Source organism: Peromyscus maniculatus, chromosome 19 (genome assembly GCF_049852395.1).
Source record: "Peromyscus maniculatus bairdii isolate BWxNUB_F1_BW_parent chromosome 19, HU_Pman_BW_mat_3.1, whole genome shotgun sequence".
Lineage (NCBI taxonomy): Eukaryota > Metazoa > Chordata > Mammalia > Rodentia > Cricetidae > Peromyscus > Peromyscus maniculatus.
The window spans coordinates 34,041,032-34,056,527 of record NC_134870.1 but is presented as its reverse complement, the minus strand read 5'-3'; the positions used below and the strand labels follow the sequence as shown (position 1 = coordinate 34,056,527).

At 36.1% G+C, this 15,496-nt stretch overlaps 1 protein-coding gene across 17 annotated transcripts in view; it reads right to left on the bottom strand.

Annotated features, from left to right (window-relative positions):
* Tcerg1 (transcription elongation regulator 1) overlaps positions 1-15,496 on the bottom strand; it is a 54,861-nt gene that overhangs the window by 22,128 nt on the left and 17,237 nt on the right. For 7 of the 17 annotated variants that reach the window (XR_013046065.1, XR_006065936.2, XM_042264310.2 and 4 more), the window contains 8 exons: positions 12,439-12,501; positions 11,201-11,401; positions 10,603-10,715; positions 9,500-9,588; positions 3,498-3,658; positions 2,090-2,146; positions 1,879-1,945; positions 782-832 (listed from right to left, as the gene is read on the bottom strand). Coding sequence is in view for 10 of the 17 variants with exons in the window: in XM_042264310.2 (XP_042120244.2) it covers positions 782-832; positions 1,879-1,945; positions 2,090-2,146; positions 3,498-3,658; positions 9,500-9,588; positions 10,603-10,715; positions 11,201-11,401; positions 12,439-12,501 (802 nt within the window). In the remaining 7 variants the exon portion in view is untranslated. The remainder of the gene's footprint in view (positions 1-781; positions 833-1,878; positions 1,946-2,089; positions 2,147-3,497; positions 3,659-9,499; positions 9,589-10,602; positions 10,716-11,200; positions 11,402-12,438; positions 12,502-15,496) is intronic. The other 10 variants (XR_013046066.1, XR_013046067.1, XR_013046069.1 and 7 more) reach the window with 2 other exon arrangements.

Here is a 15,496-nt window from a genome sequence, read left to right as displayed (position 1 = left end):
TATCTGACGTTTTTTATTACTCACTTTCTGGGTGTCAAGCTGAAACTTAAGGTGAAGGGCAGGTTGCAGAGAGCAACAAGGGCACAGGAGCAGTTAAGTGGTGGTGGGGGAGCAGTAGGAAGAAAAGAGAGGTTCACCAATGGCTTAACTTACTTGTTTATCCAAAAATGCACTTCGGGCTAAGGTCGGGCCTATTACTTGTGTGTACACAAGAAGACTGTAAACATGAAATCAGTTCACCTCTCAAAACATATGCACTATGAAAAAGGCCTATATTTGTATAACTAATCCAAAAAATAAAACCAATGTACTCAAACGTAATTGAACATATCTTCCTTCTTAAATATGATCCGCTAAGTATATAAAGCTAATAAAATTCATTTATATTCCCTACACAAGTTACTGCCAATTCAAAAGCATGCTATAGGTAGCCCAAGAGCTACAAAGACTAATGATGACAGGTAATTAGCAATTTGAGGATTAAGGAATGCCTCAGAAGAAATAGAAAATGCAATCCATGACCTACAGGAACTTAGCAAGATAGTCTGTGACCTAAAATATGCACAAAATAAACAGGTAAAGCAATTTGCCAAGCAATATACCTTCTTACTTTACTGAAGAACTATTTAAATAGTTAAAGAAGTTCAAAGACAGCAAAGAAATAAAATAAAAACCTTTACAGAATTATACTAAATGTCACAATACAAACTATCGCTATCTATCTCAATCAAGTAAATAAAAGGAAAACTAAGCCAGGAAAAACAGGCTTTTAGCTTTGTACCTAAATAGAGAAGCTCGGGCAATCCACATAAGGGACTTCTTTGACATTCTCCTGATAAAAGCAGTTAAAAACCTTACAGAGATGTCTATAAGAACAAACAATTAAAAACAACCTAAAAGTTTAACATCACAGAAATATCTAAAATTATGGTACATAAACAGAATGAATACAATCATTTACAATAATTAAGAAAACAAATGTTTTATTCTACAATTTTTAAAAAGAACATAAAATTAGATAACCACAACTAGTAAAAATACATTTGATTAAGGAATGAAAAGGTCAATCATGAAAATGAGAATAGCTGCCTCAGTTGCACATGATGGGAATTCTCTTTAACAAGACCTTAATGTAATGCTGTTGGCAATTAACAAACGTGATTTGAAAGGAACCACTCTTTATAGGAGTTGTTCTACTCATCTCCTTGCCACAATCAGGCTGTAGTCAATCTGTCTTTAAATCAGGACTATTATCAACCAGTCCCTAGTAATGACCTCAAAACTTCCTTATTTGCTGCAAAATAATAATCCCGTTTACATACACCCTCTACTCCAACTTTACTGCCCCCCAATAAAAGTAACATCACATTTTGCCCAGTTCTAAGAGGACTACCCACACCAATGAATGCTACAACCCTCTACCAATGTTTCTCATAGTATTTTCTAACTAATGACATTCCCCACCAGGGAATAATGACCAGTCTCTAGGAACAGGTAAATAAGCTAAGCACATATAAAGAGATGTCCACTTTTATGACATCCCTTGAATGGCATTTGTGTAGGCTGATATAAGAGAGAAATTTTATTTTTTAATAACATTTAGACCTACTAAAGCTTGTAGAAAATTAATCAATGAATTCCAAAATGTCAGCTAGTAATATCTATTTGTATAACCAAGTATTCTGAACTTTAACAACAGAAAGGATACCATCTCTACATTACAAAACAAAGCTAATTAATATCAGGCCCAAGAAGGCAATTATGACCACTGTTTCCTAATCACACAATACTACACATTACCTTCCAATCACAAACTGACCACCTCATCAACTCTATACTGTAAATGTACCTGGATATGCATAACTATGTATTACTTACTTCCGCTTTTTTGCTTTAATAGGCTCATCTTCATTCATTTCTTCCATTAATTCTTGTTCTTCTTTAACTGTAAGATAAAAATTAATTAAAAGACTGAAGAAACCTAAGCAGGCAACTACTGAACTTTCAGTCCCTGATTCTTCTGCTAATGACTATGAAAACATTCACATTAACGTATGGAAAAGCTGCCATTTACAGTTATTTCACTCACTTGCACTCATTGAGAACTGCCACTTTTGGATGGACAGCATTGTTGGAGCCGGGTGTCCTAGCAAAGACATTTCAAACACTGTTATTAACAGTTACACACACACATATATTCACAATGGGTAAAATATCTACCACTAAGCCAAGTAAGACAATTCTACACTTTATTTATCCTCCCTTCACAGTGAAGAATTCTTTTGATGTTTCCTGCCTGGCCCTTAACTTAAAAAATGTGCAAGTAAAACTTCCCAATTTTAACTTTACAAATAAATAAAACTCCTGATTCATAATTCATAGAACCTTTTTTGGATGCATACTATGAAACAAATGTGACTCAAATATAAAGAAAATGTTCCCACCCACCCCCCCAAAAAAATCACATATTTTCTTGGCATCATTCATTACTATAATTATAAATATCATCATCATGCCTATAAAGTAAATATTATTGAAGGTGAAAAAAACTGGCACCAGAGCACCAGCTAGGCAGTTACACCAATCTGCATAGAATTTCAAAGCACAAAATGCCAGGAAAAAAAATATATAATATATATATTATATATATATTACATTATAGTATGTTATATACATATATATATTCCATGTAAAGTTTTGACCACTTTAAAGACCTTATCAGGATTTATTACATTAGAAGCATTAAATGATTTATTTACCATGTTCCTACATTATTCATGAATAGGAGTTCCATAAAAACAAACTGAATAAAACACTCTGAATAAACATAAGGGCAATTAAGAAATATATAACAAAGAGTTATACATAAATGTCTGTACCCAATAGTCTGAAGTACTATTAGAACAGGAAATAAATTTCAAAAAATCTCTTAAGAGATAAGAATTTTGTTATTCAAGAAGTTATTATCTAGTTCAAATGATTGGGGGGGGGGAATATAACAGGGTCTTACTATGTATGTAGGGTTGACTAGTCTAGAACTAACTCTGCAGACCAGACTGGCCTGGATCTCAGAGATTCACCTGTCTCTGCCTCCCACATGCTGGAATTAAATGTGTGTGCCACCAAATCCCACAGGATTTTTTTCTTATATTTCTATAAAATAAAAATATTCTGCATACTTAGATTATTGCAAAATATATCCCTAGTAACAAAGGAGATGAAAAGTTCAATCTAAGCAGTGTTTCCATGGCATTACTAAACACTAAGCCAACAGCAACAACTCCAACATCTCAGACTAACTGAAAACGTAACAAAATTAAAAATGTTTTACAAAATAAAATCTTATCCAAATTCTTTACATTTTTCACATTTCTTATTGTATCAAACCAGAATAGCAGTCTACTTTAAAAAAATTATTCTAAATGGCCTTTAATACTTTCCACCAAAGAGTAAAAAGGGGTTAAATTCAGAGGATGAATTCCTAATTTAAAACCTACTTAGCTTCTTCATGTCTTCCAATCCTTTCTTATGAGGGGGCTCTTGAATAATTTTGTCAACATCTGCCCTTCCAATCAAATCATCAGGTCGGTCCCACATAGAAAGACGAGTGGTAGGATTGTAAAAGAAGACCCGCTCATCACCAGTCCAAACAACACACCTAAAAATGAATATAAAATATCATTTTCCTGTGGTATAAAAATGCACTGTGATGCACTTTTAATGTTAACTCTCGGGAGGCAAAAGGTCAGGCAAGTAGTAAGAAGAGGAAAGGTCCTAATTAATAATGGTTTTCATATGGTTTTCAGAATAAAAGAGCTGAATAGCTACAGAAATGCAAATCAATTTGTGGTCAGAGTTTAAAATGCTTAGGAACTAAATTCAGCACACCCAATCTGACAGCCCTAAATTTTAAACTATTTGGAAGTTCAAAGGCAAACTCTCTAGCTTACAAAGCAAACCATAGTACTCAATACCTTTTCTTAATAAACCAAAATTACATATCAAATATAAACATGATCTAATTATAGGTGATGTAAAATACAAGGGAAGGACTATACTAGAACCCCATAAACCACTGCAGTCCATTAATCCTGCTTTTACAATTAGAAAATTCAAGCCATAACAAAAAACAAGTGTATGAAAGGATTTATAAGTTTAACATTAAATATATAAAAGCACAGTGAGTCAAGACTGACAGAGACAACTATAAGGAAGTAGGTGACCATTTCTGCCCCTTTACAAGTTTTAGTCTGAGGATGGTTCCTATTGCAGCAGACAGCTAAAAGTCCAAACCAAAGTCTGGAAACCAGATCTTTCTGGCTAGACAATCAAAAACTGAAAGTTGTCAAGCTCAAAATAACCCAGACATTGAAATGAGAAAAAGATCCTATGTTGAAATAATCAAAGATTCCAAAGTAGCAACCAAGTTTCATATTTGGAATTAATGAAAAGATAGTTTTTCAGAGTAGGAATAGAAACAATTTAAAAGATAAACAGGAAATTTATTAACTGATACTGGGATTGGAGAGATGGGTCAGCAATTAAGAGCTCTTCAGAGTTACCTGGTTCAATTACCAGCACCGCATGGTAGTTCCCATTGTAACCCCTTTTCCATTGGATCCAATGCCCTCTTCTGGCCTCCCTGGGTACTACACACACGGTACATAGATATACATGAAGGCAAAACATCCACACACATAAAATACTTCTAAAGACTTATATAATGGACAGACATTTCTCAATTTACTCTATGAGGTATAAGCTCAGTAAACCCTATACAAAATAACTTCAAGAAAACCTAACCTAGACACAAAAGGACAGCTATAAATAAAATAATAAAATATAAAGGACAAAAAATCATGATAGCAACTAGGGATGGGGAAGAAGGATGACAAAACTTGTATGAGGCAACTTTTTTTCCTTAACCAAAGAGAGGCTAAGAGGTTTCAACCCAGAAGACCAGTCTGACAGAAATGTTCTCCAGGTCGAGAACTCAACAAAGCCTGCCTCTTTATCAATAAAGAAAATGGCAGGAAGGGTCAATATAAAAGACCATTTTCTTCTTATGTTCTTTGAAATTCTACCTGCCTGCTGGAATTTTAATGCACACAGCAGTTATGTCTAAGATAACTAAGACATAAGTCAGTGTGTACAAGTTTAAAGGGACTACCCAGCAGCAGGGTTCATATACACAATAGTACATTTATTTTAAACAGAATGTGGAAGTTACGTATGGGTATTATAATTCCTGAAGTAACAACTGATGACAAAAGAGATGTCCTCAAAAAGCCAATAAATTAAGCAGAATGCTAAAGAAATTTAAAAAATGGAAATTAAGAGAATAGAGGAAAAGGTCAGAAAAGACAAACAGTAAATAATCATATCCTAAATCCAACACTATTAAAACTTATATTAAAGTTGAAATATAAAAACATAAAACCAGCTGGGTGGTGGTAGCACACGCCTTTAATCCTAGTACAGAGGCAGGAGGACCTCTGAGTTTGAGACCAGCATGTGTTCCAGGATGGCCAGGGCTACACAAAGAAACCCTGTCTTGAAAAACCTAAGCAATAAACAAATAAAGTCGGTAGCTATATACACACACCCCATAATAAACAGAAAAATAGAGCTGATGTGGTGCTTTAAGCAGCACTCAGGCTGTTAAGTCTCAAACCCTGGGACAAATGGCTGAAGTGCCTATTTAACTTATCAAAGCAGACCTGCTGCCAGGTTCTCCCTGCGTACCTCAGTACCTACCTGTCAGAGTATAGCTGGCATACCCTTCCCTATATAATCCAACCATTCTGGTTACCTGGCTTTTCCGTCTACCCTTTACCCTCAGGGTTTCAAACTAACCACCTCCTCAGATCTACATCAGCTTTGGGCACCACTCAGATGCCAGCACAGCAAACAGATGCAGGGTATCTTTCTGGGCTGGGCAGTAAAGTGGAGAAATGTTGATCTCATAGGAAGGCAACACTGACTATTTCTGGGAGTGTCAGATGTTCCTGCCTGTAAAATACTATTTGATACATAAAAGCTTTAAACAGGTACTCTGGCAGCAAACTAGAGCCTGCTCCAGTCTAGGCCTACAGAACCAGAAGAGTGCACCAGAGAGCCAAGTGGGTATTTAACAGTCTATCTAGGCTGAAAGGAATCAGTATCCAGTACAACAACTGAAAGAAATACCAAATTTAGAAGAAATGTTACAAGTTGACTGAGGCATCATGAATAAATTAAATAATAAAAGCCCTTTAAGGATCAAAGTGCATGAAACCTCACACAGCTCAAGCTTCAGAATAAGACTTTCTAAGTTGATATTCTGGGTGGAATTAAGATGGTCTTTACTGTTCTTTAGCAATAGGAAGGCCAGAAAGGTGATATGTATGCACTGAGTAGCCCAAAGGGTTGGGGCTGGGAGTAGGACAGATGGCTGTTGGTGCTTATGGTGACAATAAGCAGTGGTTCTCAACCTCCCTAATGCTTTGACCCTTTAATCAATACCTCATGTTGTAGTGTCCCCCAACCATAAAATCATTTTTGTTGCTACTTTATAACTGTAATTTTGCTACTGTTATGAACTGTAATGTAAATATCTTGTGTTTTCTGATGGTCTTAGATAACTCCTGTGAAACGGTCATTCGATCATTAAACAGGGTCAAAACACATGTTAAAAACCTCTACCTTCAAGGATGCATTAGACTCCTAAGGAGTCTGGGCAGACTGTGGTCGTGGGGAGACCATAGGCCCAGAATGCTTAAATCCCTCACCCACTGTCTTGCTTTTAGATCTGCCCTTCTGAGGATATGATACTGAGAGGACCTCTTCAGATCCTCCCCATCCTCAAGACATACCCCCCTAAAAAAAAGTCACTACATAACTTGAAGGTCAATGAGAGGAGGGAAAAAACAACCCCACAGATATAAATCATAAGAAAAACACTTAAGGGCTTGGAGGGAGACTAGATCCAAACGTCTAGACATATAAATTACAGCTGTTCCAGAACAGGAAAAAGAAAGAAGCAATAATTACACAAAGTCTAAAAGAATGTAAAGTTATTCCAAGGACATGTCCACATGTAAACACGAAGCCCTGCTGTGGGATGATCCTGCTGTACACTGTGAATATATATTTCTCTCACTGGTTGGTAATAAAGCTGTTTTGGCCTATGGCAAGGCAAGATCCTTAAGGTTAGGCAGTACAACCAAACTGAGGACTAGGATGAAGAAGGGCAGAGTTGAAGCAGATGAGGGCCAGCCTCCTCCCAAGGAACAAGGTGGCAGAGCACCAGTTAAGCCATGAACCACATGGCAATAAATAGAATAAAAACGAGTTAATTTAAATGTAAGAGCTAGTTAGCAATAAGCCTGAGCCATCAGCCAAGCATTTATAATTAATATAAGCCTCAATGTGGTAATTTGGGAAGTGGCTGCTGGGTATTTGGGACCAGGAGGAAGAGACAAAAGGTTCCGTGCCTCTGTTTACAAAGCCCCAAACAGAGAATGAAGTGTGAGGTTGGTTACTAGTTTTATTATGAACACAGAGAAGTCAAACTTAGGAGCATGTGTATTAAATAGACTATTTTAGTAACTCTGATTTTATATCAGAAACATTTTGCATAATTATTGTTAAACAAGTTTATTTATTAAGTCAGTGAAATATATACATAGAAAAACCATACCTAGTGTCTTTAAAACACATTTTTACTACAAGCCTTACTGATAATCCCTACACATAAAAGTAACTAGAACCGTTTAAACTGCCTTAGCAATGACATTAGAGGTCGTGTTGGTATTAATAGTGTGACCTGTGTGAGAAAGGCAAATAGCAATTATGCTGCCATCATTGAGAAACAGCCATTTTCACAGCAAAAACAGAGGAACTCAGCAGTATGTGAGACAGATGATGCATTCAGAAAAATGGTGCTATAAATCTCAATGGCACAAAATGATATAAAGTCATATTGTACCTTTAAATGTGTATCTTCCACCTAAATCTACCACAGTATTTTTAAAATAAGAAGAATTCAAAAGCAGCACTATCCCTAGATTTAACATTTTGATCTATAAATGCCACTTCTCATAAAAATGAACTCCATCTCCTTGGGAAAATACCCAAGTCCCAAACCAGAAATATACAAAGACAAGCTTCAACATCTTGTCACAATAGAAAGAAACAGTAATATGAAAGAATCAAAACAAGATCAGGAGTTGAGTCTTATAAGAGCCAGAGATGAGACATCAGTAAAGATAATACCTCTACCAGACAGAAACATAAAGACATTTAAATCAACTATTCTGGGACTGTAAGTTCTTTCTAAAACACTCTGTCCCTTTAAGATACCAATGCTGATGAGGGTCTCTCTCCACAGATATTTCCATTAATAAAGTAAAAAGAGTTAATACAAGGACATATCACTGTCAACTCGTAATAATTTATAGGATCTGGTCTAGAGATTTGCCATCTCGCACTAAGGACATTGCCGGGCCACATAACTTCTGCAGGGAGATGTGCATTGAAGAGCATACCCACCACTCACCAATTACAATCTCCAAGGTGTAATGACCAAATTTGTCTCTAACATTGCAGTCATGCCTACTAGAGAGTAAAATTACTGCTGACTGAAAATCACTATCTAGACAAGAGTAACTGACCTGATCATCAGTAACAGCTACTCACATCACTCACAAACGAACGACTAGACGCATTAAGGAAACTATCTTACTCGAAAGAACTTCCATCTCATCACTCTCAAGATCTGTTTGCTATTTTGTGGGAAATGCAGAAAGTAAAGAATCTATTCAACATTACCTCACAGACATGGTTTTTAAACACAGATGCTGGGCAACTACTGGAAAAAAGGGGAGAGGGGAAAACAGCAAAGAGGAACAGGGACAAAGGCAACAAAAGTTAAGTTGGAAAGGACTCTGTGTATTCATACACAGCCTCAAGAACAAGTCCCTGTATGTAGTACACAGTGGGAATGGGTTAAATAAGCAACTAACAGGGGAAGGAAGAGACATTGATATGGCAGGGAAGAAAGGGAAAAACCAAGCCCAAGAAGAAAGAGTAGGGAGATTATTCCATAATTGGGTTAAAAGGCATAATTTTCCAGAGTTCTGTAATAATCCCATAGTGGGAGCCTATATATGCATATTTATATGTACATATAAATGAACTTAAAACATTAAATAATAAAAAGCAAGTTCAAGATTTCACAGTGGTTCAAATACACAACTACTTGATACCAGGGGATACCAATACCAGGGCAGGATCATGAAGGGAAGAAGGTATTTGTCTGGTAATTACGGAAAACTCTCATGGCAACAGAATTTTAGGTTTGCACACCCCAACTATAACAAACAAGAATCAAAATATTGAATAGTTCAAAAAACATATCTGACCTATACTTTTAAAAATCCTTTTTCTTCCTACAGAAGTCATTTAAATAATCAAGTATAATAAAAAAATACATAAAATTCATCAGTTAAGTACATACCACGGAGTGCCAGGAATCGGAGTAGTAGCTACTGGCTTTGCCTTCTGGGCAGCTTTTTCTTCTTCAGTCATCTCCTCTTCTTTGGGCTCCTAAGGGAAATAGTATTATATTTAACAAATAGGACAATACAAATGAAAAATAAACTGTCATTACAAATACCTCAAATGGAATTTCTGAGTAAAAATTTCTAAAAAGTTCAACATCCTTGCCCTAAATTAAGAGCTGAATCACACAAGAGCAGAAATCAGCAGCACCAACTGGCCCTATATCACAGACATGCTAGCCATGTGCTACAACAGAAATAACTAGAGAGAAAATAAGGAGACCTCTTCTTTTAACATGGTTTCTTACTTCTACTAACTTCTGTAGTACTGAAACATGGCTCTCATTGTCATCTTAAGAGAATAAAAGAAGCTCCCCAAACCATAACTCAGTGTTAAGTAAGGGACCACTCCACATTAAGTGGACAGTGGGGGGGGGGGATATGAAACGCATTCAACACTCCCCAATTAGTAAGTTGTACTTTTTTTTTTTTTTTTGGTTTTTCGAGACGGGGTTTCTTTGTGTAGCTTTGCGTCTTTCCTGGAACTCACTTGCTAGACCAGGCTGGCCTCAAACTCACAGAGATCCGCCTGCCTCTGCCTCCCGAGTGCTGGGATTAAAGGCGTGCGCCACCACCGCCCGGCTAAGTTGTACTTTTTTAACTTTAACATCAATCAGTCTGTAAGTCAAAATGCTGTAGCTTAGGTTCAACCTCTGGCTTAAGATCTTTCCTTTAATGGACCTCAGTTAAGTATAAAAAGGAAGTGGCTAGAGAGATAGCTCAGCTGTTAGGAATGTGTACTGCTCTTCTCCAGGACCTGAGTTCAGTTCCCAGATCAAGCAATTCATAACTGCCTGTAACTACAGCTCTGGGGATCTGATACCCTCTTCTGACCTCCAAGGGTACCCACATGTATATGCAATGAAAACAAACACATAGACACACACACACACTTTAAAATAAAACCTTAAAACAAAAATTACATTTAAAAAAATTAATGAAACTTTGAAAGGAAAAAACTCAGGTTGACCCTCAGTTTAGCATGCCTTGGCCCTTTTACCTCCTTGATCTCCTTTATAGGTTCTTCCTTAGGATCTTCCTCTTCTGTCTCCATTGGCAGTGGTTCCTCAGATGCCTCCTTAATTGGCTCTTTAATCTTCTCATCTAATTTTTCTGTTAAACAACTAAGACGATGTTATTCAACAGTTTTCTGTACTTTTGAAAAGAACTTGCACAGAGTAAGCAACTGAGATGCTCTATTTCTACATGTTATCCATAAACATAAAATGCCTTTCTTGGTCCTGTCTCTACCATAATCAGAAGTCTTCTAACCTTCTAACTTCCAAGGGAACATAGTCTCAGGTCATATCTATGGCCTGCAGCAACCATTCATAAAATACTGAACTATGCTGAGGAGAAGCAGGGACTCACACAACAGAGCATTATAAACCTGCCGCATACTCGATGCCAAGGACCTAAATTTTGTTGATCAGTGTTATCAGTCTCCATAAGGACAATATAATTACACGCCTTATAACAAAATGTGTAATATACACCAACATTTCAAAATTATTTTTTTAACTTAAAAAGTATGAGTTCCAAATAGTATTCTACTTACTACAGTTTATACTATGTCCTCAGTCACAAAACAACTATACCTTTTTCCTTCAGTTCTTGGGGCTTTTCCCATGTTGATTCTAGTGTTCTATTATTATAATAGTATGTCTTCCCATCTGCCGTTTTATATTCAGTCCACTCAGAAACTGCTGTTGCTCCAGCTAAGGTAGCAGGTGAAGCTGCAATAGCAACCTGGGGATGTATCATGGGTACTATAGGAGGGGCCATTCCTGGTAATACACCTAAAAAAAGAATAATAAAAAGTTAGACCCAAATATTAAATTATGATAGAAAATAAAAGCACGAGCTAAATCCTCCTAGTAAATACTAATAAATACTTAGAACAAGAATAGTATCTAAAAAGTGATATAAATATTGACTCCATTTCCTTGCTCTTTGACTCTAATGCCTAAATTCAACTGGATGTGGAAAATGGATCCAAGGTTTACCTTCACAGTCAAAAGTTTAGGTGTCCACTTACGACAATGTCTAAATACCATGATATACTAAGAACAGAAATACACTTTTTTAAGTTCTCAAATTCTAAAGAAATAACAATTCACTGAGTATAATTCCCAACACAAATTTCCTACTTCTAAAATTCTTAAAAGGGTCAGAATAAAAATTCTTAGTTTTAAAGTAAAATGAATTATCAACTCCAAATGATAAACCATATAAACTATCAGATTATCCTTTTCCTTAAAAAGGCAGACATCTATTTTTAAAAGACAAGCCACAATTTTTGTTTTTTTTATACTGCTAAATAAGCTGGTATTGTTTGAAATACTATTAAAATAAGGATACAAGAATCCGAATGGAAAACAAAGTCCTAGAGTCTAGGTAGTCTTACTTTAGTAACCTTAAAATGCAAATGTATGCTATATACAAATATCACACGCACATAGTCACTTGCATGCAAGCATAATCACATCATTTTACACATGGAAATGACATTTTATATTTAACTTAAAAACACATCAAAAATAAAATTAAATGTTATGAATATGAGAATGAAGTTGTTTACACTTATTACATAAATTAAGATATATAAAGTGATCTGACCTCATTTGCTTTTGTGAACCAAAGACGCTAATACTACAGGCAATTGGGAAATTAAGTGTTGGCCAAATATGATAACTGCATTTAAACTGCTCATTAAAAAGGAAAATATGTTTTAAGCTCCACTCACTAGGGCAAAAAATAAATAAAAGGATAAACAACAACATTCACTACCATGCCAACTTACAGACAAAACAAACTAAGATGGTTTTAAAATTACCGGTCTTGGTGGTAGCGACTGTCTTTACATACGGGCAGCTGACTATTTGCATCATTGCTACACCTGTAAAATGGATAAGCAAGCATTGGTTGGAAAGCTGCCATTGTATGTCGGCTACCACTGGGATTCAGGGAAAATAATTTACCACTACAATTTAGAATCTATTTCCAATGAGAAAGACCAAGAATGGAATAAAATAGTAGTTGACATTTTGTGGGAAGTGGTGCCAAATCCAATGATTCTACTTCTAAACTATAACACCAATTACCTACCAGCTCTCATATTTGAAGGAGTCTCAAAGTTTAAATTCGACAAAAGAAAACCCCTTTGTTACACATATGTAATAATTCTCATGTGGGATCTTCTCCCAGCAGACACCAGACCCAGCTGCGGTTGCTTACATGCCAGTAAAAGGCAGTGCACGCAGCACTGTGCTGACAAGGTACTTCTGCTATGCTGATACTCATCTGAAACTATAGGCTGGGGCTGAAGAATAGGGCACAACTATGCAAAAATAGAAAGGAAAAGACAAGGCAGAGGGGCAGGGAGAATAAGAAAAGAAGGCATAAAATGGATTCAAATATCCCACTGCAAATAATAGTGAAAACAAAAAAGCATAGATGGAGAGAGTAGCATTCAAACAGTGTCAAAACATCTGCTCAGCGGCCACTCCATGGAATGGCATGAATATGGAACACTGTGGAGGCAGGCCAAAACTACACTTCATCCCTTCAATGTTCTCAGTCACTGGCTGCTGGTAGCTGCAGACACCTCTATCCCTCAAGCTGACTAAAGGAGCACTTGTATTAAGGAACAGATATTACGTACAGTTTTGAGAGGAATGAAGACTCATCATGATGCATTAGAATGATGGTAAAAGAATGAAAAGAAAAGCTGGAAAACTGAGGAAATTCAAAAGTGAATGTGAATTTTAAAGTGCTTTAAAAGTAAAAGTCTGAAGAATATAGGGGAAATAATTTTTACTTTTTTGTACCCAGAAAAAAAAAACTCAGCTTAGTTTGGTATTGCAAATCTAAAAAATTGAAAATACTGTATTAAAAATAAACTTTCGCACTGAAGGGTGGGAAAAGAAGTCTCTCCTAATCCAGAAAGTAAAATCAAAACTCTGTTTTCAAATAATTTAAACCACACACACACACACACACACACACACACGCTCGCACGCACGCATACATACACGCACGTACATCCAGGCACACACACATCCATGTACCAAATTTTGAAGTGTCTTTAATTTCTTTACCATTTCACATAAAGAATATTAACACTAAACTTTCCACCAACTTTAAACCAAAATAAAAACCCTGAATTATCAAAGCATGCTGAGTGAAGAAAGCTGTATGTATAGCTTTTTTTCCCTAATGTTGAAACGAAGCAAAGAAAAATTCACTTCATTAAAGAAGTTACAGACTGTAAATTTAAGTTAATATAAATACTGCCATCTACAGGACAACCAAACATATTAAACCACCACTTCCCTTAGAATATATATACTTTATTCCAGTGTCTCTTCTTCTAAACTATCCTCCAGAATTTTTTTCACTATGTAACTGAAAACAAATCAAGTATCTTCATATTCAGACATAACTGCCAATGATCATCAACAGGGCCAGCTCTGGTTTTTCCACCTGTATTAGGAAGTTTCTTCTCAAGCTAAACAGATAAATCTAAAGCTTTCCCTGAAGATATCACAAGCATATTATGAATATTCACAAAATAGCCATGTATCTGAAATACTAACCTTCTTTAAAGGGGGGAGCTTTTGTCCAATTTTCCTACAAATTATGCTGTCCTCAAAATATGCTCTATTAGGAAATTAGAAAATTCCACTTAGCATTTTGGATAATTCTGATGTCAGCGACAGTAAATTTCTTAAAATTACAGGTAAGATTTCAGTTTTAGAAACATGCCTCTAATCCTCATCTGGTACCACCCTCAAATTCTACCTCTTATTCTTTTACTTCATCTAATTCTTCCACTATTTCCTTCATCTTGTTCATCTCACTTTTACTTAATCATCTTCATCACAACCAGACAATGTTATTTCAAAGAATTTCAAGCTGCAAAATAAATAATATACAAATAAATCCTTCCAATTCAGCCAGGCAGCAGTGGTGCACGCCTTTAATCCTAGTACTCAGGAAGCAGAGGCATGTGGATTTCTCTGAGTTCACAGCCAGGCTGTAAACAAAGTGAGTTTCAGGACAGCCTGGGCTATACAGAGAAACCCTGTCTCAAGGAAAAAAAAAAATCCTTCCAATTTACCTTAACTCAGAGTTGACATAAAGAAGGGGGGAAGATGGGATCTAATTGCACATAATGAAAAATCCAGGGAGGAGAAACTAAGCGCTTTGGTCATTTTCACTAAGACAACTTGTAGAACTTAAGAAAAGGGTAATGAGAAAAATAAATGAATACTGAATCAGAAATACCTTAGTACCAACAATATTACTATTACTTTCTATAAGACATCCTCCCAAGAGTCTTGGTATCTTGGACAACCCAACTGCAAGCCAGCTGGAGTTTTCTTGGGCTGGAAGTAGAACTCACGAGTATAGCTACAGCACTTGCCTAGCATGCACAAGTCCCTGAGTTCAATCCCCAGAAGTGTGCTCCCGCATATACACATACACACAACACACAGAGACAGAGAGATAGAGGTCAAGTTTTCTTCCAGTTAACCTACGAAATGTCATTAGCGGCTGCCATTTATTGTCTTTTATTGCCAAATTTCACAAGTACCATCTTGATTTTACTATCCTAAACATTTAGAAAATGAAATATGAAAATGAAGAATCTGACAGACTTCAACTTCCCACAAAAATTTTACTAGTATGTACCCTCTTGCCTTTTCTCTGCTCCAAGTAAGAACATTAGAACAAAGAGAACATCCTTTCAGAAGACAATGGTCTTTCAAAATATTTTTATAGCACCATCATACTTCTTCTCAGTCTGTTCTCTACAAATTAACAGCTCAGCATTTTCACATTCAAAACCTAGAACTGGCCTTGACACTGTCCTTAACCATAAAGGAGAC